This window comes from Rhinopithecus roxellana, chromosome 2 (genome assembly GCF_007565055.1).
Source record: "Rhinopithecus roxellana isolate Shanxi Qingling chromosome 2, ASM756505v1, whole genome shotgun sequence".
NCBI classification, from domain to species: Eukaryota; Metazoa; Chordata; class Mammalia; order Primates; family Cercopithecidae; genus Rhinopithecus; species Rhinopithecus roxellana.
In genome coordinates, this window is record NC_044550.1 from 17,692,827 (window position 1) to 17,716,091 (window position 23,265).

Here is a 23,265-nt window from a genome sequence, read left to right on the forward strand (position 1 = left end):
TTTGTGACAACATGGATGAAACTGGAGAACATTATGGCAAGTGAAATAAGCCAGGCACAGAAAGACAAATATCTCATGTTCTCACCTATATGTGGAATCTAAAAAATTGAACTCATAAAAGCAGAGAGTAGAATTATGGTTACAGAGGCTAAGGGTAGGGGGAATAGGGAAATGATAATCAAAGGATACAAAATCTCAGGAAGAATAAGACTTTTTGTTATTGCAACAACAATACAACTTGATAAGTATAGTTAATAATGTACTAAGAGTACATTTCAAATGTTCTCACCACAAAAAATGATAAGTATTTAATGTGACAGATATATTATTTAGCTTGATTTAGTTATTCCATACTGTATTGATAAGTCATAATGTCACTTTGTACCCTATAAACATATACAATTATCAATTGTCAATATAAAGTTAAAACATCACCAAAAAGGAGACTCTCACCAACTGATTTTATTTCAAAGTTAGTTTTCTTCCTTTTTTTTTTTTTTTTTGAGACAGAGTTTCATTCTGTCACCCAGGCTGGAGTCCAGAGGTGCGATCTCAGCTCACTGCAACCTCTGCCTCCCAGGTTCAAGCTAATCTCGTAACTCAGTCTCCTGAGTAGCTAGGATTACAGACATGCACCACCATGCAAAAATTTGTGCCCAGCTAATTTTTGTATATTTAGTAGAGACAGAGTTTTGCCATGTTGGCCAGGCTAGTCTCGAACTCCTGGCCTCAAGTGATCTGTCCACCTCAGCTTCCCAAAGGGCTGGGATTACAGGTGTGAGCCACTGCACTCAGCCTCAAAGTTAGTTTTCTATCAAGTATATTCATATTGCTATTTTTAAAAACTATGCTATATAGGAAACAAAAAAAATAAGCCATGTTGAATGAAGAAACACTCCTTAAGTTAGGTAGATTCTCACAGATCCTTGGATCTTACACCTAATTGAGGTACAGTAGCACGAATGATGAAAGATTATACATGAAACACCACCAAAAAAAATCTAATATCTTTACTTTTTCCTATTAAAGTGTTAACAAAAAAATACTGCCAGGACCTGGTGATAGTACTGACAATTCTCTTCCAAATATAAATTCTGAAAAATATACACCTACATAATAATGCCTAATTAAAATACTTAAAATAATATTTGCTATCACATCCAAAGTTATAGAAGGTTTATATAACTAAACCAAGTAACATAAATTAAATTTCGTTTAGAACTATATGGAAGCTTACCTAACTGAAGAAAGAACAAGAAAATTCTGAAAAGCAAAAGGGAAGTTCTTACAGGTTCATTTCCCAGAAAAATTAAAAAAAAAAAAAAGAAAAAAAAAAAGCTAACCAGAAAAACAGCAGATGCTCTGTGATAGTCATAAATTGAGTAAACCAGGAAATGATTTATTTCCTGGTAGAATAAAATCTAAAGGAGAATTGAGTCCTAAGAAATTAAAATTGCCATCGGCCCCAAATAAAAGTTTCAGTTGCATCTATGAACCAAATATATCTCAGAATCTACTTAAATAACCTTTAAAAGTATTTGCCATTTTCATAGGAAAAAAAAAGAAAATTAATATGTATATAGCAAACTGAGAGGCAAAATTGAAAAAAAAAAACTCTCTAAAAAACTATAAAGTATATACTTAGCTTTGAGTATTTTTCTAAACTATCCCAAATTCAAAATACTATGCCAAACAACTTGCAACAAAGTTTTATATCATTATAATCATTTCGGTTGTATATTAATAAAGTATATCGGTACCTCCATTTTAGCATTTGTCCACCGAGGTATTTCTACAATCATATTAAACAGATTCTGCAGTTAAAAACAAAACAAAGAGAGAACATTAAAAATTTGACCTTTTATTTTGTCCGTTACCTCCTTTACAAGAATGCTTTAGATGCTTCTCCCCCACCAAAAAAAAAAAAATGTTTACAGTCTCCATCAGACATCTACCTATGCCTTAAATTTTTTCTAGAAATTAGAATTGTCTAAAACAAAGCCAAATTTAGGCCACCATGTCACTTGAGCACTAATACACAGTGTCAGAGGTTACAAGTCTGAGAATATCTTTGATGTATAGTGACAAAACTAGAATGGATTCAAGAAATGTGTTTCAATTTTTATTTTCCAACTAAAATAGAAGTGAGAGAACCAGTCCCTCATGTAAGGATTTAGTCTCACTTTTCCAATCTGTAAAGTAAGTGTGATAATCTCTGTCCCACTCACCACACAAGGTTGTTACGAAGATCAATGGCAATATACAGAAAATTATGATATAAAATATATTTTAAAATGATAAAACAATAATTAAATCCAAGTTACAATCACAGTGTAAAATTAAGGACATAAGTACAGCTATTACAGAGATCACAAAGAGCTACACTAAATATTCTAGACTTAGTTTGCATATCTAGTGAGTTCAGACTCCCTAACATTACGAACTGACTATGGCTTCACTTTGTTTTTTCTTTTTAATTTCTGAACTTTGTAGAATTATTACACCAAAGGAGACCCTAGGTCAATGACGAGTAAAAATAATTCCCTACAGTTTGCCTTACAAAGAGAAAGTCTTAAGGTTAAAGTTGATTTGCACACATTTTGACATTAATAACTAACAATTTATCAGGGAAACAATGATGGTTTAAAACACTGTACTCCAAGTGTAGCCAAGAAGGACCAGGGTCAGTCTGCAAACTGATTGTTACTGGCTCATTTACAAACATTTGTAGCAATTAAAAAGAGCAATTTTTATACCTGTTGAATCTAATAATAAAAAATTAGAACTTGAATTACACTTTCCTTTTTTTTTTTTTTCCTCCCAAGACGGAGTCTTGCTCTGTCATCCAGGCTGGAGTGCAGCAGCACAATCTCGGCTCACTGCAACCTCCACCTCCCAGGTTCAAGCAATTCTCCTGCCTCAGCCTCTGAGTAGCTGGGATTACAGGTGTCCGCCAGCACACCCAGCTAATTTTTGTATTCTTAGTAGAGACAAGGTTTCACCATGTTGGCCAGGCTGGTCTCAAACTCTTGATCTCATGATCTGCCCGCCTTGGCCTCCCAAAGTGCTGGGATTACAGGCGTGAGCCACCACGTCAGGCCCACACTTTTCTAATGATTCATGTTGACTGTATTTTTTTAAAGTATCAGTTTACAACCAATTAGAAATAAACCAGCCACAAAACTAGTCCTTCATCCCAAATCATTTGAGAAGCAGTAATTTAGCATACTTATTTTCTATCAATACCACATTACCAGCTTCAATCAATTTAAAAAAAAAAAAAGTTTCCCAGAGCCCCATCTCTCATCTATCTGAAATAAATTGCTCTGGGTGGAGACAGGGCACTGCTTATTTTTATAGGCTTTCCAAGCAATTTTAATATGCAGCCAAAGCTGGACTAAAGCATTGCTGAACAGTATCGCGGAGGTTTTCTAGAGTAACATGGAATGCTGTTATTTCAAAGAATGCCATTTACACAATTAAATGTAGATATATATTAGGCCATAAAAGTAATGATGATTTATATTAAGTTTTTCTACATAAGACTAAAGGCTACAAATGGCAAAGCTGCAAGCCCATAATGAGATAAACAACAAAGCTGAGAATAAATTCTCAATAACTGTTCCTTAGAAGTATGTCTCATACCTATCTTAGCAACCTTACACATAGTTCTGCTGTTATGTTTCATTTTCTATGCTCCTTCATGAGATACCCCTGCACCTGTTTAAATATGTCTGAAGTAGCTGTTAAAAAGAAAAACCGAAGTAAATGGCAGATGTTCACATAATTTATTCATCCCTGAAAGCCTGGCTATAAGAGAACAAATGCTTGCAGATGAATACTCTGAGGTGACCAAGAAGACCAAGCTGGTGACAATCGTTTTACACAATGACACCTACCAAAACTACTCACAGATACTTGAATTAGACCAAATGAACAATAAATGAAGTTTGAATTTTAAGCCTGCAAACCACACTCTCCCTCTTCATTTGCTCCTAATCACTAAGAGCTTATTTCCAACCTGCCTTTCTTCTCTCCAGCTAAAAGGCATTTGTCCTGTAATTAATTTTTTAAAGCCAATGCTAGCCTGGTTTTCCTAAGATTAATGTTAATTATAAACCAACAATGGCCTGCCAAATGTTACATGAAAATAAAAAAGACAAAGGAGCACAAGTCAAATCAGCAAGTTTCGTATGTGGCAAGGACTGTGAACTACTCCTTCAGTCCTTTTCTTTCTCTCCATTTTTTCCTTGTATTTTTGTTGGAAAAGTCAAAATACAAAAACTAATAAGACGTATAAAAAGCAGTCAGTACATTTTATATACATGGGGAAAAGACAGGAAGAAATCACTCTTCTTTCCTCTCTAATCCTGAAAATTTCAAATAAACTCAAATCAGACAGTCTCTATCATAAAAACTGTGTTCTAAGAATTAAATTTTAATTTGAACGTCTGGGCTCACAATATGTTTTTCCCACTAATGTATTTCATTAACCTGAAATAACCGTTTCAGGTTAATACACTAAGTCCCTGGGGATCTAGAAACCCTTATTCACTCAACATCTAGGGCAGTGGTTCTCAAACTTCATGTCTAGGATGCACCTAGAACACTTGTTAAATACCTAGATGAACCAGGCCCTATCAAGCAGAGAATATGATTTAGTATATAGGAGATGGGGCATGGAACCTGAATTTTTAGCAAGTACTCTAAGTGGTTCCAGTGTAGATGGTTCAAGAACAACACCAGTTTAGAAAAATAGAAGATAGATAGCAGGCAAAGGTTGTAGGAATTTAAAGGCTCCCACAGGTATGTTTGGAAGTAGATTCAAATGCTGCAGCTGTAAATTTCACTTGGGGTACAGCATAAATGGAAATGAAGCTGGAGAGATAAAAGAAGACAGGAAGGCAGCAGGAAAAGCTGCCTGGCATCAGAATCAGAGGGATAAAAGGACACTTGTAGCAGAAGATGGAATGACAAATCAAATCAAATGTTCTGGCCCTAAGTCAAGAACTATTAAAGGTTTGACGGCCACATATATTTATTTAGATATATTTACAATGTACATATTTAGAATATATTTATTTTAGCATATGGTTGGTATAAGTGTTTTTCTTCTCCTCTACTCCCAAAAGATTATTGTTCCTGGGTTCTAAAACAGCCCCTCAAACCATCTTCTCTCTTATAATTTAAAGAGAAATATTTCATTTATAATGAAGTACATTTACATTAGACCATCTTCCATGATCATTAACTCACTACTAAAATCTGGGTTCCTGTGCTAATTTTCTCAGGTTTTCCCGTTGTAAAATGAAGTGGAAACGAAATACCCAGGACAGTCAAAGTCATAAGACAGAAAGTAGAATAGTGGTTCCCAGGGTCTTGGGGGAGGAAAGAGGAAATGAGGAGTTGTTGAATGTGTAGAGTTTCAGTTTGGGATGATGAAAAAGTTCTGGAGATGGATGGTGATGAGGATTCCACAACAGTGTGAAAGAACTTAATGCGACTAAATTGTACTTTTAAAAAGTTAAAATGGTAAACCTTTTGTTATGAAAATTTCACCACAATAAAAAAAAATTAAATGGCAATAGCTGCCCTAGCTACCTTAAAGAAAAACAAACACCAGAATGCACATGAAAGTCTTGCAGGGGTAAAAACCTTAGAATCACTTTACAAATGCAAACTGTCATCAAGGTATTTAACAGACAATATAAAAGTGATTCACAAAAATAAAAACCTTTAGATATACCTCATATTCATCATTTCGTGCTTTCTTCGTAGGAATGCCATTTTCCTATAAAAGAAAAGATGGCATTTATGACTGTAATATTTCATGAAAGTATACAGTGGCACTGCATAGCAATAAAAATACGACTATTGTATAGACATTCTACACAAAGACTGTAAAGAAATCTGAGTCAACAGAGAACCTACCAAATGCCCACTTCGTTTTCCCCTGAGCATTTGTATCCCCAGAATAGAGCATCGAAATGTTTCATAAAATAAATGATCAGAAACGCTAAATCTCTTTCAAGTATATTTTCCCAGTTTTTATAAAATAAGCAAAGGCTCTATTCAGTCTTTAAGAAAAGAGTGGTAGTTTCCAGTGATTACGCTTAAAACAGTCATTTCATTATTGAAATGAAGCTCCAGGGAGCATGACTAACAAGCTGTGAAAGTACTCAGCTGCACCTCCTGCCTGTGAATTCTACCAAGGTGTGATTACTACGCCTCCACCAGGCACTTTTTTTCCTTTCCCATTAAACCAAGCACTTTTAAATTAAAACTGACTTTGTGGTGGGTTGGGAAGAAAAATTATGCCATTCACAAACGCTCAACCAGTATGAGTAACCGTTTATATATCAAAATGACTACTAATGAAGAAAACAAAACAAACAGAATATCATTATTACAAATCAGCTCTGAAACATTATTTTTGTTTGTGTATGTGAGTGTGTGTGTTTTTTTTCTTTTTTTTTTTTGAGACAGAGTCTCGCTCTGTCGCCCAGGCTGGAGCGCAGTGAGGGCGATCTCAGCTCACTGCAAGCTCCGCCTCCTGGGTTCACGCCATTCTCCTGCCTCAGCCTCCCGAGTAGCTGGGACTACAGGCACCCGCCACCATGACCAGCTAATTTTTTTGTATTTTTAGTAGAGACAGGGTTTCACCGTGTTAGCCAGGATGGTCTCGATCTCCTGACCTTGTGATCTGCCCGCCTCGGCCTCCCAAAGTGCTGGGATTACAGGCATGAGCCACCGCGCCCAGCCATTATTTTTATTCTTAATACATCACATCCAAAAGTACAAAGCAAGAGTTTTAATCATTACTGGCTGAGATCTAGGGAAACCTATTTATGCAACCACTGTGTGTACCCATTTCCATATCTCCAGAATTCACTGGCATATCCTGTTGTATTTGCCTGCTCTATCATCAATTTTGTCTAATTCCAAATTTCATATTTCCCAAAACCTATCCTCCTTAGACAAAATGTTATTCTCACTGACATGTTTCTAGCTTACTCTCTTTTCCACCTCCACCTCTACCTACTACACGATTCTCAATAATACAGTTTTATTATTATTGTTGTTATGATGAGGTATACAGATTTTGCTATAGCATACCCCTGACAACACTACCCACCAGTCACATTTTATCTTTCATTTCCCTGTTGTATTTTTATAGCACTTAACATTATCTGACTGACTTGTTTTATGGTTGTCTCCTCCAACTGAGTGGAAACTACATCTGTCTTATTCACTACTACACCCACAGTGCCTAGAACAGTGCCTGGCTCATAATAAGCCTTCAATAACTATTGATTGATTGAATGAATAAATTAATGAATAAGTGAATGCATGCACTTTTGGTCAAAAGCAAAGAGAGGTGTTGGGAGACATGAGATATTTAGGTTTGAAAGTTCAGTGGCCAAAACAAAACACAGGAACACATATACACACGCACTCACACACTCGCATGGACACACACAGTAACACAGAGTTCCTTTTGCCTCTAGTTTCCTTCTATTGTCCTGGAGTTGCACACTTAAAAGTAATGAGCTGGAGGCATTACACAGGAGAAGTGAGGAGTACAAACTCTGGAGTTAGAGCACCTAAATCCAATCCAACCTCCAAAACACACGAGATTTGTGATGATGGGCAAGGTACCTAGCCTCGTTAACAAACTAAGGGTAATAAATGTAGAGCCAGAAGGATTGAGATAATGCATGTCAAGCAGGGAACACAGTGCCTGGCTAAGCACCACAAGCACTTGATAAATTATCGATATTATTCTACTGCCAGTTCCTTATTCTGAAGAACTGGGAAGCAGCACGAATCCTACTTCACATCCCATAACCTCACTACAATGCATAATATTCAGCCTCTGAGGTAACACCAAGGTCAAACAACCCTTGCATCTGAAGCAGCCTCCTCACTTCTTCACTGGCTTCTGCCCCTACACTGATCTCCTCACATCCTAGAAAACCCAAACCCATTCACCACTTCCATATAATTTCAACCTGGAATGTGGTCCTGGTTATTTCCTTAATAGTTGTACCCCCTTAGAAAATGTGGTAATTCACTACCTGGATTTTAAGGAAATAACTTACAACTTAATGATGATCATGAATACTACCAAATATGCCATCTTACCAACTAATCAGGAGAGATCTCAAAATACCCCAACGATTTTGAGGTCCCAAGTCAATTATTTTGATTTGATAGCATCAGTTCTCCTGGCATCTTTCACACCCTGACAACTGTCAAGTGATTTTCAGCTCTAAGAGAACAGCTATTCAAACACCATCATTTTTACCCCTGCTTTATTTCTCTAGCACTTGTTTCATAGAGTGGTTAAACAGCATGAGCTTTGTGGTCAGAAATGCTAATTCCAAAACTAGCTCTGGCACTTACCAGATCTAGACAACTCAATAAAAATGCCTTGAGCCTCAGGGTCCTTGAAAAGAACAATAGCAACTCATAACAATTAAATAACATTATGTTCATATAGTGGCTAGCAAATAAAAAATAATCCACGAACGTTAGCTGATTATTATAAATAAACCTCTTGTTAACTTCCTAAATTACTACCCTTAAATCTTTATTTCCTACCGAATTCTAAGTTTTATGGACCAGTAACACCCCTTTCTCCCAATTCCTCATGGAAGAATCCTATTCTCATACAAATTTTAATTCATATCAGAGGCTTATGATCCTGTTGTAGTAACTCCTGTTTGTCCTCCTGACTTCCAACAACACTTTTTCCTTTCAAGGTGCTTCCAAAGAGCATCTTATGGTGATACTGGCAATACACATTTTCATTCCCAAAACAAGTCAAAACAATACCTCTTTAGAGTTCACCTTCAGAGGAATATCATGAAAGGGAGAAATGTAGTGACCAGTTACATCCTCTGCAAAGAAACAAACAAAACAAAACAGAATTAAAGCAACAGACACATTGTTCTGTACAGCAATAATAAATATCCTTATCCACTTTTAAACTTACCCAATTTTTCCAAAGCTAACTTTAACTCCCAACTTAAATTCAACTTTTAAAACTTGCCACAATCTAAGAACCGAAAAGAAATATATACCAACTAAACCACATTTGGGTTGCTGAAATAATTTACTTATCCCTGTGGCTTAAAACACCCAAAGCAGAAAATATCGGCCGGGCGCGGTGGCTCAAGCCTGTAATCCCAGCACTTTGGGAGGCTGAGACGGGCAGATCACAAGGTCAGGAGATCGAGACCATCCTGGCTAACACGGTGAAACCCCCGTCTCTACTAAAAGATACAAAAAAAAAAACTAGCCAGGCGAGGTGGCGGGCGCCTGTAGTCCCAGCTACTCGGGAGGCTGAGGCAGGAGAATGGTGTAAACCCGGGAGGCGGAGCTTGCAGTGAGCTGAGATGGGCCACTGCACTCCAGCCTGGGAGACAGAGCGAGACTCCGTCTCAAAAAAAAAAAAAAAAAAAATCTACAATAGACTAAAACCTAAAATATAAAAAACAAACAAACAAAGCCATCACTTTTGAAAAAGAGACTCATTACTAAGTGAATTCTATTAAAATTGACATCAATTTCCCTTGGGGACACCCAACAATAGCATTCCCAATTTCCACCTACTATTCATAGGAAAAAAAAAGTCCAAAGTTCCTATTCAATTAAAAGAAAAGAAACACTGTTTCCATTCAATGTGGTAAGGATGCTGGTACTAAGGTAAGCTTAGAACAAAAACAAACTTCAATAACGGAAACTATCTTATCTTAAAAGTTGTATACTAAAATGATGAATTGATGGGTGCGACGAGTTGATGGGTGCAGCACACCAACATGGCACAAGTATACATATGTAACAAACCTGCACGTTATGCACATGTACCCTAGAACTTGAAGTATAATAAAAACAAATAAATAAATAAAAGTTGTATACTAAAATGTGTATTTTAAACACTTTCAAAAGTATGTATTATTTAAATAAACACAATGCCTTTTAAATAAATACACTGCACTTTTACTGGAACACATCTGTTTCCAAAAGCTAGGCTTAATAGAGCCCTACAAAATTTTCACTTTGTATTTTCCTAAATCAGGTTGTTTTACTTCTGGCCTGCTACCTGTTTGGCACAATTTTCAAATTTAAATTTCAAGAATATTCAACAAAATAAAACAAAGACTGGCTACATCCCAATAGCAATGAGCATGTCAGCAACCACATCTTGGCTTCTTTCTTTTCTTTTCTTTTTTTTTTTTTTTTTTTTTTTTTTTTTTTTTTTTTTTTTTTTTTGAGACAGGGTCTGGAGTGCAGTGGCATGATCATGGCTCACTGCAGCCTCAATCTCCTGGCCTCAAGCCAGCCTCCCACCTCAAGCCTCCAGAGTAGCTGGGATTACTGGCATGCACCAGCACACCCAGCTAAGTTTAAAGTTTTTTACACAGACAGGGTCTTGCTCTGTTGCCCAGGCTTGTCTCCAACTCCTGAGCTTAAGCAATCCACCCATGTTGGGCCTCCCAAAGTATAGGGATTACAGGTGTGAGCCACTGCACCTGACCCAGATTTTGGTTTTGAAATGCCATTCTCCAGTAAAAGGAACTAGGCCTCCTTGGAGAAAGGCCTGATTCTAATGCTGGAGCAAAGAATACCCAAGATGAGCCTGGAGCATCTTGTAGGGTCAGAAGGCAACCAAATGCTCAAAAATCAAAAGATTGGAGGTATAGTAAAGGGAAATGTGAACCAATCTGAAAGAGTTTCCAAAGGCCAAAGCAGGAACAATTTGAGCAACAAAATATACAATAAATATGCATGAATCCACATTAATACAAACAAATGATTAAATAAATGAGAGAGAAGAAACAAATCCAAGATTGAGAAACTGTAACAGATTGTTAGACAGTAAGGAAATATGACGACTAAATGCAGTCTGGTATGCTGAACTAGATCCTGGAGCAGATAAACGACATTAGTGGAAAAACTGGTAAAATCCAAATAAAATCTGGAGTTTAGTTAAAGCTATGTGCCAATGTTAGTTTCTTAGTTTTGAAAAATGTACAATGGCAATGGTAAATGATGTTAAGATGATAAAATTAGGGAAAAACTGGGCTGCGGGGTATGGTAGAATCCTGTACAAACTTTGCAGCTTAACCCAATCTAAAATTATTCCAAAATGAAGCTTATTAAACAACAACAACAACAAATGAGTCTTGGCTTCTCCCTAATAAAAACAGAGGCATGGCCAGGCGCGGTGGCTCACGCTAATCCCAGCACTTTGGGAGGCTGAGGCGGGCAGATCACCTGAGGTCAGGAGTTTGAGACCAGCCTAGTCAACATGGCGAAACCCCATCTGTACTAAAAATACAAAAATTAGCTGGGTGTGGTGGTGCATGCCTGTAATCTCAGCGATTCGGGAAGCTGAGGCAGAAGAATTGCTTGAACCCAGGAGGCAGAGGTTGCAGTCAGCCGAGATTGCACCACTGCAATCCAGCCTGGCGACAGAGCAAGACTCCACCTCAAAAAAAAAAAAAAAAAAAAAAAAATAGAGGCATATAACTTAACAATGAAGTTGTTAATTTCCACCAATATTTTATTTTCCCCTACCATGCTCTGTGCTTTACCTTAGAACTTATCACTGGAGGGGGCGGAGCAAGATGGCCGAATAGGAACAGCTCCAGTCTCCAACTCCCAGCGCGAGCGACACAGAAGACCGGTGATTTCTGCATTTTTGACTGAGGTACTGGGGTCATCTCACTAGGGAGTGCTGGACAATCGGTGCTGGTCAGCTGCTGCAGCCTGACCAGCGAGAGCTGAAGCAGGGCGAGGCATCGCCTCACCTGGAAGTGCAAGGGGGAAGGGGATCCGTTTTCCTAGCCAGGGGAACTGAGACACACAACACCTGGAAAATCGGGTAACTCCCACCCCAATACTACGCTGTAAGCATACAGGCACACCAGGAGAATATACCCCACACCTGGCCGGGAGGGTCCCACGCCCACGAAGCCTCCCTCACTGCTAACACAGCAGTCTGCCGCGATCTATCGGCAAGGCAGCAGCGAGGCTGGGGGAGGGGCGCCCGCCATTGCTGAGGCTTAAGTAGGTAAACAAAGCCGCTGGGAAGCTCGAACTGGGTGGAGCTCACAGCAGCTCAAGGAAGCCTGCCTGTCTCTGTAGTCTCCACCTCTGGGGACAGCGCACAGCTGAAGACCAACAGGGGAAGTAGCGGGAGCCGGTGCAGACGCGAACGACTCTGTCTGACAGCTTTGGGGAGAGCCTTGGATCTCCCAACGCGGAGGTTGAGATCTGAGAACGGACAGACTGCCTGCTCAGGTGTGTCCCTGACCCCTGAGTAGCCTAGCTGGGAGAAATCCCCCACTAGGGGCAGTCTGACACCCCACACCTCACAGGGTGGAGTACACCCCTGAGAGGAAACTTCCAAAGGAAGAATCAGACAGCTACACTCGCTGTTCAGCAATATTCTATCTTCGGCAACCTCTGCTGCTGATACCCAGGCAAACAGGGTCTGGAGTGGACCTCAAGCAATCTCCAACAGACCAACAGACAGTCCTTCTGACTGTCAGAAGGAAAACTATCAAACAGGAAGGACACCTATACCAAAACCCCATCAGTACATCACCACCATCAAAGACCAGAGACAGATAAAACCACAAAGATGGGGAAGAAGCAGGGCAGAAAAGCTGGAAATTCAAAAAATAAGAGCGCATCTCCCCCTGCAAAGGAGCGCAGCCCATCGCCAGCAATGGATCAAAGCTGGTCAGAGAATGACTTGGACGAGAGGAGAGAAGAAGGCTTCAGTCCATCAAACTTATCAGAGCTAAAGGAGGAATTACATACCCAGCGCAAAGAAACTAAAAATCTTGAAAAAAGAGTGGAAGAATTGACAGCTAGACTCATTAATGCAGAGAAGATCATAAACGAAATGACAGAGATGAAAACCATGACACGAGAAATACGTGACAAATGCACAAGCTTCAGTAACCGACTCGATCAACTGGAAGAAAGAGTATCAGCGACTGAGGATCAAATGAATGAAATGAAGCGAGAAGAGAAACCAAAAGAAAAAAGAAGAAAAAGAAATGAGCAAAGCCTGCAACAAGTATGGGATTACGTAAAAAGACCAAATCTACGTCTGATTGGGGTTCCTGAAAGTGAGGGGGAAAATGGAACCAAGTTGGAAAACACTCTTCAGGATATCATCCAGGAGAACTTCCCCAACCTAGTAGGGCAGGCCAACATTCAAATTCAGGAAATACAGAGAACGCCACAAAGATACTCCTCCAGAAGAGCAACTCCAAGACACATAATTGCCAGATTCACCAAAGTTGAAATGAAGGAAAAAATCTTAAGGGCAGCCAGAGAGAAAGGTCGGGTTACCCACAAAGGGAAGCCCATCAGACTAACAGCAGATCTCTCGGCAGAAACTCTACAAGCCAGAAGAGAGTGGGGGCCAATATTCAACGTTCTTAAAGAAAAGAATTTTAAACCCAGAATTTCATATCCAGCCAAACTAAGTTTCATCAGTGAAGGAGAAATAAAATCCTTTACAAATAAGCAAATGCTTAGAGATTTTGTCACCACCAGGCCTGCCTTACAAGAGACCCTGAAGGAAGCCCTAAACATGGAAAGGAACAACCGGTACCAGCCATCGCAAAAACATGCCAAAATGTAAAGACCATCGAGGCTAGGAAGAAACTGCATCAACTAACGAGCAAAATAACCAGTTAATATCATAATGGCAGGATCAAGTTCACACATAACAATATTAACCTTAAATGTTAATGGACTAAATGCTCCAATTAAAAGACACAGACTGGCAAACTGGATAAAGAGTCAAGACCCATCAGTCTGCTGTATTCAGGAGACCCATCTCACATGCAGAGACATACATAGGCTCAAAATAAAGGGATGGAGGAAGATCTACCAAGCAAATGGAGAACACAAAAAAGCAGGGGTTGCAATCCTTGTCTCTGATAAAACAGACTTTAAACCATCAAAGATCAAAAGAGACAAAGAAGGCCATTACATAATGGTAAAGGGATCAATTCAACAGGAAGAGCTAACTCTCCTAAATATATATGCACCCAATACAGGAGCACCCAGATTCATAAAGCAAGTCCTTAGAGACTTACAAAGAGACTTAGACTCCCATACAATAATAATGGGAGACTTCAACACTCCGCTGTCAACATTAGACAGATCAACGAGACAGAAAGTTAACAAGGATATCCAGGAATTGAACTCATCTCTGCACCAAGCGGACCTCATAGACATCTATAGAACTCTCCACCCCAAATCAACAGAATATACATTCTTCTCAGCACCACATCGCACTTATTCCAAAATTGACCACATAATTGGAAGTAAAGCACTCCTCAGCAAATGTAAAAGAACAGAAATTATAACAAACTGTCTCTCAGACCACAGTGCAATCAAACTAGAACTCAGGACTAAGAAACTCAATCAAAACCGCTCAACTACATGGAAACTGAACAACCTGCTCCTGAATGACTACTGGGTACATAACGAAATGAAAGCGGAAATAAAGATGTTCTTTGAAACCAATGAGAACAAAGATACAACATACCAGAATCTCTGGGACACATTTAAAGCAGTGTGTAGAGGGAAATTTATAGCACTAAATGCCCACAAGAGAAAGCAGGAAAGATCTAAAATTGACACTCTAACATCACAATTAAAAGAACTAGAGAGGCAAGAGCAAACACATTCAAAAGCTAGCAGAAGGCAAGAAATAACTAAGATCAGAGCAGAACTGAAGGAGATAGAGACACAAAAAAACCTCCAAAAAATCAATGAATCCAGGAGTTGGTTTTTTGAAAAGATCAACAAAATTGACAGACCGCTAGCAAGGCTAATAAAGAAGAAAAGAGAGAGGAATCAAATAGATGCAATAAAAAATGATAAAGGGGATATCACCACTGACCCCACAGAAATACAAACTACCATCAGAGAATACTATAAACGCCTCTACGCAAACCAACTAGAAAATCTAGAAGAAATGGATAATTTCCTGGACACTTACACTCTCCCAAGGCTAAACCAGGAAGAAGTTGAATCCCTGAATAGACCAATAGCAGGCTCTGAAATTGAGGCAACAATTAATAGCCTACCCACCAAAAAAAGTCCAGGACCAGATGGATTCACAGCTGAATTCTACCAGAGGTACAAGGAGGAGCTGGTACCATTCCTTCTGAAACTATTCCAATCAATAGAAAAAGAGGGAATCCTCCCTAACTCATTTTATGAGGCCAACATCATCCTGATACCAAAGCCTGGCAGAGACACAACAAAAAAAGAGAATTTTAGACCAATATCCCTGATGAACATTGATGCAAAAATTCTCAATAAAATACTGGCAAACCGGATTCAGCAGCACATCAAAAAGCTTATCCACCATGATCAAGTGGGCTTCATCCCTGGGATGCAAGGCTGGTTCAACATTCGCAAATCAATAAACGTAATCCAGCATATAAACAGAACCAAAGACAAGAACCACATGATTGTCTCAATAGATGCAGAAAAGGCTTTTGACAAAATTCAACAGCCCTTCATGCTAAAAACGCTCAATAAATTCGGTATTGATGGAACGTACCTCAAAATCATAAGAGCTATTTATGACAAACCCACAGCTAATATCATACTGAATGGGCAAAAACTGGAAAAATTCCCTTTGAAAACTGGCACAAGACAGGGATGCCCTCTCTCACCACTCCTATTCAACATAGTGTTGGAAGTTCTGGCTAGGGCAATCAGGCAAGAGAAAGAAATCAAGGGTATCCAGTTAGGAAAAGAAGAAGTCAAATTGTCCCTGTTTGCAGATGACATGATTGTATATTTAGAAAACCCCATCGTCTCAGCCCAAAATCTCCTTAAGCTGATAAGCAACTTCAGCAAAGTCTCAGGATACAAAATTAATGTGCAAAAATCACAAGCATTCTTATACACCAGTAACAGACAAGCAGAGAGCCAAATCAGGAATGAACTTCCATTCACAATTGCTTCAAAGAGAATAAAATACCTAGGAATCCAGCTTACAAGGGATGTAAAGGACCTCTTCAAGGAGAACTACAAACCACTGCTCAGTGAAATCAAAGAGGACACAAACAAATGGAAGAACATACCATGCTCATGGATAGGAAGAATCAATATCGTGAAAATGGCCATACTCCCCAAGGTTATTTATAGATTCAATGCCATCCCCATCAAGCTACCAATGAGTTTCTTCACAGAATTGGAAAAAACGGCTTTAAAGTTCATATGGAACCAAAAAAGAGCCCGCATTGCCAAGACAATCCTAAGTCAAAAGGACAAAGCTGGAGGCGTCACGCTACCTGACTTCAAACTATACTACAAGGCTACAGTAACCAAAACAGCATGGTACTGGTACCAAAACAGAGCTATAGACCAATGGAACAGAACAGAGTCCTCAGAAATAATACCGCACATCTACAGCCATCTGATCTTTGACAAACCTGAGAGAAACAAGAAATGGGGAAAGGATTCCCTATTTAATAAATGGTGCTGGGAAAATTGGCTAGCCATAAGTAGAAAGCTGAAACTGGATCCTTTCCTTACCCCTTATACGAAGATTAATTCAAGATGGATTAGAGACTTAAATGTTAGACCTAATACCATAAAAACCCTAGAAGAAAATCTAGGTAATACCATTCAGGACATAGGCATGGGCAAGGACTTCATGTCTAAAACACCAAAAGCAACGGCAGCAAAAGCCAAAATTGACAAATGGGATCTAATTAAACTAAAGAGCTTTTGCACAGCAAAAGAAACTACCATCAGAGTGAACAGGCAACCTACAGAATGGGAGAAAATTTTTGCAACCTACTCATCTGACAAAGGGCTAATATCCAGAATCTACAAAGAACTCAAACAAATATACAAGAAAAAAACAAACAACCGCATCAAAAAGTGGGGAAAGGATATGAACAGACATTTCTCAAAAGAAGATATTCATACAGCCAACAGACACATGAAAAAATGCTCATCATCACTCGCCATCAGAGAAATGCAAATCAAAACCACAATGAGATACCATCTCACACCAGTTAGAATGGCAATCATTAAGAAGTCAGGAAACAACAGGTGTTGGAGAGGATGTGGAGAAATAGGAACACTTTTACACTGTTGGTGGGATTGTAAACTAGTTCAACCATTATGGAAAACAGTATGGCAATTCCTCAAGGATCTAGAACTAGATGTACCATATGACCCAGCCATCCCACTACTGGGTATATACCCAAAGGATTATAAATTATTCTACTACAAAGACACATGCACACGTATGTTTATTGCGGCACTATTCACAATAGCAAAGACTTGGAATCAACCCAAATGTCCATCTGTGACAGACTGGATTAAGAAAATGTGGCACATATACACCATGGAATACTATGCAGCCATAAAAAAGGACGAGTTTGCGTCCTTTGTAGGGACATGGATGCAGCTGGAAACCATCATTCTTAGCAAACTATTACAAGAACAGAAAACCAAACACCGCATGTTCTCACTCATAGGTGGGAACTGAACAATGAGATCACTTGGACTCGGGAAGGGGAACATCACGCACTGGGGCCTATCATGGGGAGGGGGGAGAGGGGAGGAGGGAGGGATTGCATTGGGGAGTTATACATGATATAAATGATGAATTGATGGGTGCTGACGAGTTGATGGGTGCAGCACACCAACATGGCATAAGTATACATATGTAACAAACCTGCACGTAATGCACATGTACCCTAGAACTTAAAGTATAATAAAAAAAAAAAAAAAAAAAAAAAAAGAACTTATCACTGGAATGAAGTTCTGGAGTTTTTGTAGTTCATTTTTGTTTGTTCTGTTATGCTTTCTACTGGATCTCTAGCATCTGAAAAAGTACCTAGCACTTAATAGGCATCCAATATACACTTGCTGAGCAAACATCTGTTAGATAAATGTCTCTATTACTATTTTATTTTTCCCTTTAAACTGTTAACATAATTTTTATTTCCCCACCTTAGCAACAAGGTAATTCCTGAAGGATGGGTGCACAGGTAGGGATAAAAATGAGAAAGAGCACGCAAATGGCAAGTACATAAAACTTCGGCTATAGTCTATAAAGTTCTTTTCATCAGTTAAAGGGACACATTTAAAAAAAAACTCTTCTTTCATATATTACATCAGATTTCAAATTCTCTGCCTGCTTTTCAAAGTTACCTATGAGTAACACAAGAACACAAAAAACAAAATTACCAATTTTTTGCATGATTATTTACTTTTCTAAACATAATAGATACTAAAGTGGGCCACATTTACATGTTTTCGATTAAAATAAAATATGGTGATGGGAACTGAAAATGGTGCACTCGCTTTGGAAAACAGTTTGGCTCTTTCTTGTAAAGTTAAACATACAATTAGCATGTGACCCAGAAATCCCACCAAGTATTTAACTGAGAAATAAAAACATGTTCACCCAACAATCTCTAAATGTTTACAGCAGCTTTATTCGGAATCACCAAAAACAGTAAACAAGGCAAATGTACAACTGGTAAATGGACAAAAATTATGTTACACTCATATAGTGGTCTTTTAATCAATGATTTATTAATTACTCCACAATAATAAGGATTACACTATTGATACACACAATAAAAAGGATGCATCTAAATACATTATATCAAGTGAAAGAAGCTCAACTCAAACAGTTTCATTTACATGACATTCTGGAAAGGCAAAACTATAGGATAAAGTGCAGACCGTCAGTTGGTTGCCAGGGGCTGATGGTAAGAGAGTAGGGTTGACTCTAAAGGGGGCCATAAAAGATTTTGCAGGGGGGCAGACATGTTCTGTACTTTGATTGTGATGCTGTTTACACAAACCCATGTTCTGTCAAAACTTAGAAGTGTCCACAAAAAAAGTAAATTTTGCTGTATGGAATTTTAAAAATAAGTAAATATGGAGCTGAAAGACAACTAGGAGGAGGTTAAGAAGACATACACAGTAAGTCTTCTGAATCTGCAGATTCAAACAATTGCAGATTGAAAATATTCTGCAAATTTTTAAAAAATAAAAATACAACAATAAACAATACAAACAAAACAATATAACAACTATTTACATAGCATTACAAGGCATCAGATATTGTAAGTAATCCAAAGAGGATTAAAAGTAGACAAGAAGGCTCCTTTCTCTTGGTTCCTTTCCCCTCTCCCCGACCCGTAAGGAAAAAAAATTGGAGGAGTGCATAGGTCACATGTAAATACTATGCCATTTTATATCAGGGACTGGAACATCTGCAAATTTTGGCATCCACTGGGGTTCCAGAACCAATCCCCTGCAAATACAGAGGGACAACTGCAATGTATAAATGGAAGCTCTTATTCCAAGAACAATCATCAATCTGTGATTGTCCTCTCTTCAAGTCACTTAAGTAAAAAAGGTAGAATTCTGAAAAGAAAAAAAATACAATCCTTTAACAGATTACTTCAATTGTTCATTTGGGACCTATCATTGTCCCAAACCAATTTATCAATTTCAGCTCTAACAATCCAGGAAGTTACACAAACAAGGGAAGTTTGTTATCATGGGGGTAAAAGAAACTTGACAGAAAAGCTAGACTGCCTTTGTAATTAATAGTAAATAAGTCTAGGACACTGATTTGGTGTCAAATTTCCCTAAAGATCCAACGCTCTTGTTAACTGTGGACAAGCCCCGTACTTATTAAGATGTAAGATCATATATATATATATACATAGTTTTCTAATTGTCATTTGGAAGGTAAAAAGATTACAAATGAGTGAATGGTCTGTATTTACTGACTTACATAACCATATCTACTAGAAGCTATTTCATGAAATAGTATTAATAAATAAAAATGTAATAATGAAGAAAAAGAGTAAAAATATAACTATTCCTAGAAAACAAATATGGCCTTAGATCTCAGATAATGATAATGCTTTAATGGGCAATATATCTATAAATTTGCATAGGAGCAACGACTAGAGAGGTCAAAAGCCTGACTTCTAGTTACTCAGCCTGATAAAAGTGGCAACTGAAGAAAGATGAGGTTCATAAATTTGGAAAGCCGAGCTTTATTTCTCATAAAGGGCTGCAACCTGCAAGCATGCTCAGTTGAGCCTCATGCTTCTCCACAGGACCCATGTTCAAAAAATGGTGGTGTTACCATGATCCGAGGGTGGAGTTTTCAGCTCTCTGATGTGAAAAGGTGAAGTAGAAAACATTAAAACCCTCACTGCACATTCTCCATAGATTTGCCAGAACCACTCTTATCAGGAGGGAATGCTGGTGAGCTGTTTTGTGGAAACCACAAAAGGGAGGGGCAGCTGTCAGGCTTTTGGTTGGTATCATCATCTGTGGAGTTTTTTGAAAGGGCTGGTTTCTATTTAGCCCTTAGAGAAGAAAACTTAATGGCAGTTAGTGAGGGAAAGGGCATAAGCAGGCATATTTGACCTCCCCATTCCAGTCGTGGCCAAGAATTCAGTTTTCAAGGTTTCTCTAGGGTCCCCTTGGCCAAAAGGAGACCCATTCAGTCAACTGAGGGGCTCAGAATTTTAGTTTATTTCTCAACAGTTACTCAATTTCTCTGAAGCTTAATTTTCTCAATAGTTTCTTGCACTAAGCAATATGTATTTATAGAGTGTTTCACATGAAAAGGAAATGTACTAGATTTTGGAATACAAAAGTGCTAGACAGTGATCCATACCCATAGCTAAGACAAGACACGTTACATCACTGTCATCATCATCATCACCTAGTAAGTTTAAACACAAAGGCATCCTCTCAGCACTATTAGAGAACTAGACATTTCCCTAAAGTGCAAAAGGACAAGAACTCATTAAAAGTTTTCCAGGGCCAATCATGTTAGTATGCTATTATGTTCCATTTAAAGGGTACTAAAATCCTCTAAAGGTGGATTTAAAGATATGTAGTATCTATCCTGATCCTCTACAAAATGAATAACATAATCTATATGGTACATATGTGCTACAGACAGAGGGATATGGTATATGGAGCAAGCGCTAGGGCAACATATGCCGTTATTTTTAAAGATAGTAGAACTTATCTAGCACTAGGTTAAAAAAAAAAAAAAAAGATGGTAGAACTGAAGCACACATCAGACAGCCTTTCCTCAGAACCACAGAATACATTAGTGATACGTTTTAGGTTAGAACTTTCTTATCTGAAGCTCAGACTGCTTCTCAACAGTTGAAAACAAGCTATTGTCAATTTGCTTTTTAAAATACCTATTTTGCTGCTGTTAAGCCAAAGCAATGCAGGTCCATGACTGAAAAAATAAAAGTTTCCACCTCTCGCCAGTCTAGTTCAAATCCTGAGAGCAACCCATTTTCAACTCTTTGTATTAGGTCTAGTGGTTACCTTCATCTTTCTAAATAGCATATTTAGTAGTTTTTGTTTATCAACTGTAGAAATGACCTACTGATTCCAATTCTGAGAGATAGTTTAGTTCAGCCTATTCCGCATAAGTTCTTAATTGGCTAATGTTAATACTTCATACCTTTTTATTCCACCAAATATATTGATATGGTTTGGCTGTGTCCCCACCCATATCTCATCTTGAATTCCCACGTGTTGTGGGTGGGATTCAGTGGCAGGCAACTGAAACATAGGGGTAAGTCTTTCCTGTGCTGTTCTCGTGATAGTAAGTCTCACAAGATCTGATGATTATATAAGGGGGAGTGTCTCTGCACAAGCTCTCTTGTCTGCCACCATATGAGACGTGCCTTTCACCTTCTGCCATGATTGTGAGGCCTCCCTAGCCATGTAAAACTCTAAGTCCAATAAACCTGTTTCATTTGTAAATTCCCCAGTCTTGGGTATGTTTTTATCAGCAGCATGAAAATAGACTAATACAGTAAATTGGTACCAGCAGAGTGAGGTGCTGCTGAAAAGATAACTGAAAACGTGGAAGCAACTTTGGAATGGGGTAACAGGCAGAGTCTGGAATAGTCTGGAGGGCTCTGAAGAAGACAGGAAAAGGTGGGAAAGTCTGGAACTCCCAAGAGACTTGTTAAATGGCTTTGACCAAAATGCTGATAATGATATCGACAATGAAATCCAGGCTGAGGTGGTCTCAGATGGAGATGAGGAACTTGTTGGGAACTGGAGCAAAGGTGATTCTTGACAGTTTTAGCAAAGAGACTGGCAGCATTATGCCCCTGCCCTAGAGATCTGTGGAACTTTGAACTTGAGAGAGATGATTCAGGGCATCTAGTGGAGGAAGAAATTTCTAAGCAGCAAAGCATTCAATAGGTGACTTGGGTGCTGTTAAAAGCACTCACAGCATAAAAGTTTGGAAAATTTGCAGCCTGACAATGTGATAGAAAAGAAAATCCCATTTTTTGAGAAGAAATTCAAGCCGCCTGCAGAAATTTGCATAAGTAACGAGGGGCCAAATGTTCATCCCCAAGACAATGATGAAAATGTCTCCAGCGAATGTCAAGAGGCCTTCACAGCAGCCCTCCCATCACAGGTCCTGAGGCCTAGGAGGAAAAGGTGGTTTGGTGGGGCCCAGGGTCCCTCTGCTGTGTGCAGCCTAGAGAGTTGGTACCCCGCGTCCCAGGCAGTCCAGCCCTGGCTAAAAGGGGCCAAGGTACAGCTTGGGTTTTCGCTTCAGAGGGCGGAAGCCCCAAGCTTTGGCAGCTTCCAAGTGGTGTTGACCCTGCAGGTGCTTGGAAGTCAAGAATTGAGGTTTGGGACCTCTGTCTAGATTTCAGAAGGTGTATAGAAATGCCTGAATGCCCAGGCAAAAGTTTGCTGCAGTGGCAGGGCCCTCATCCAGAACCTGTGCTAGAGCAGTGTGGAAGGGAAATAAGAGGTCGCAGATCCCATACAGAGTCCCCACTAGGGCACTGCCTAGTGGAGCTGTGAGAAGAGGGCTACTGTCCTCCAGACCCCAGAATGGTAGATCCACTGCCAACAGCTTGCACCATGCACCCGGAAAAGCCACCGACATTCAATGCCAGCCCACGAAAGCAGCAAGGAGGGGGACTATACCCTGCAAAGTCATAGGGGCGGAGCTGCCCAAGACCATGGGAACCCACCTCCTGCATCAGCGTGACCTGGATGTGAGACATGGAGTCAAAGGAGATCATTTTGGAGTTTTAATATTTGACTGCTCTGCTGGGGCCTGTAGCCCCTTTGTTTTGGCCAATTTCTCCCATTTGGAACGGTTTGTTTAGCCAATACCTGTGCCCCCATCGTATCTAGGAA

General features: G+C 39.1%; 1 protein-coding gene across 6 annotated transcripts in view; it reads right to left on the reverse strand.

The window, feature by feature from the left end:
- The window catches only part of PPA2 (inorganic pyrophosphatase 2), a 110,661-nt gene that overhangs the window by 79,474 nt on the left and 7,922 nt on the right, over positions 1-23,265 (reverse strand). For 3 of the 6 annotated variants that reach the window (XM_010371546.2, XM_010371544.2, XM_010371547.2), the window contains exons 2-4: positions 8,839-8,903; positions 5,747-5,791; positions 1,761-1,814 (exon numbers count right to left, since the gene is read on the reverse strand). The exons of 1 other annotated variant lie outside the window; for it this stretch is intronic. In XM_010371546.2, the coding sequence (XP_010369848.2) occupies positions 1,761-1,814; positions 5,747-5,791; positions 8,839-8,903 (164 nt within the window). The remainder of the gene's footprint in view (positions 1-1,760; positions 1,815-5,746; positions 5,792-8,838; positions 8,904-23,265) is intronic. 2 more of the 6 variants (XM_010371545.2, XM_010371548.2) reach the window with 2 other exon arrangements.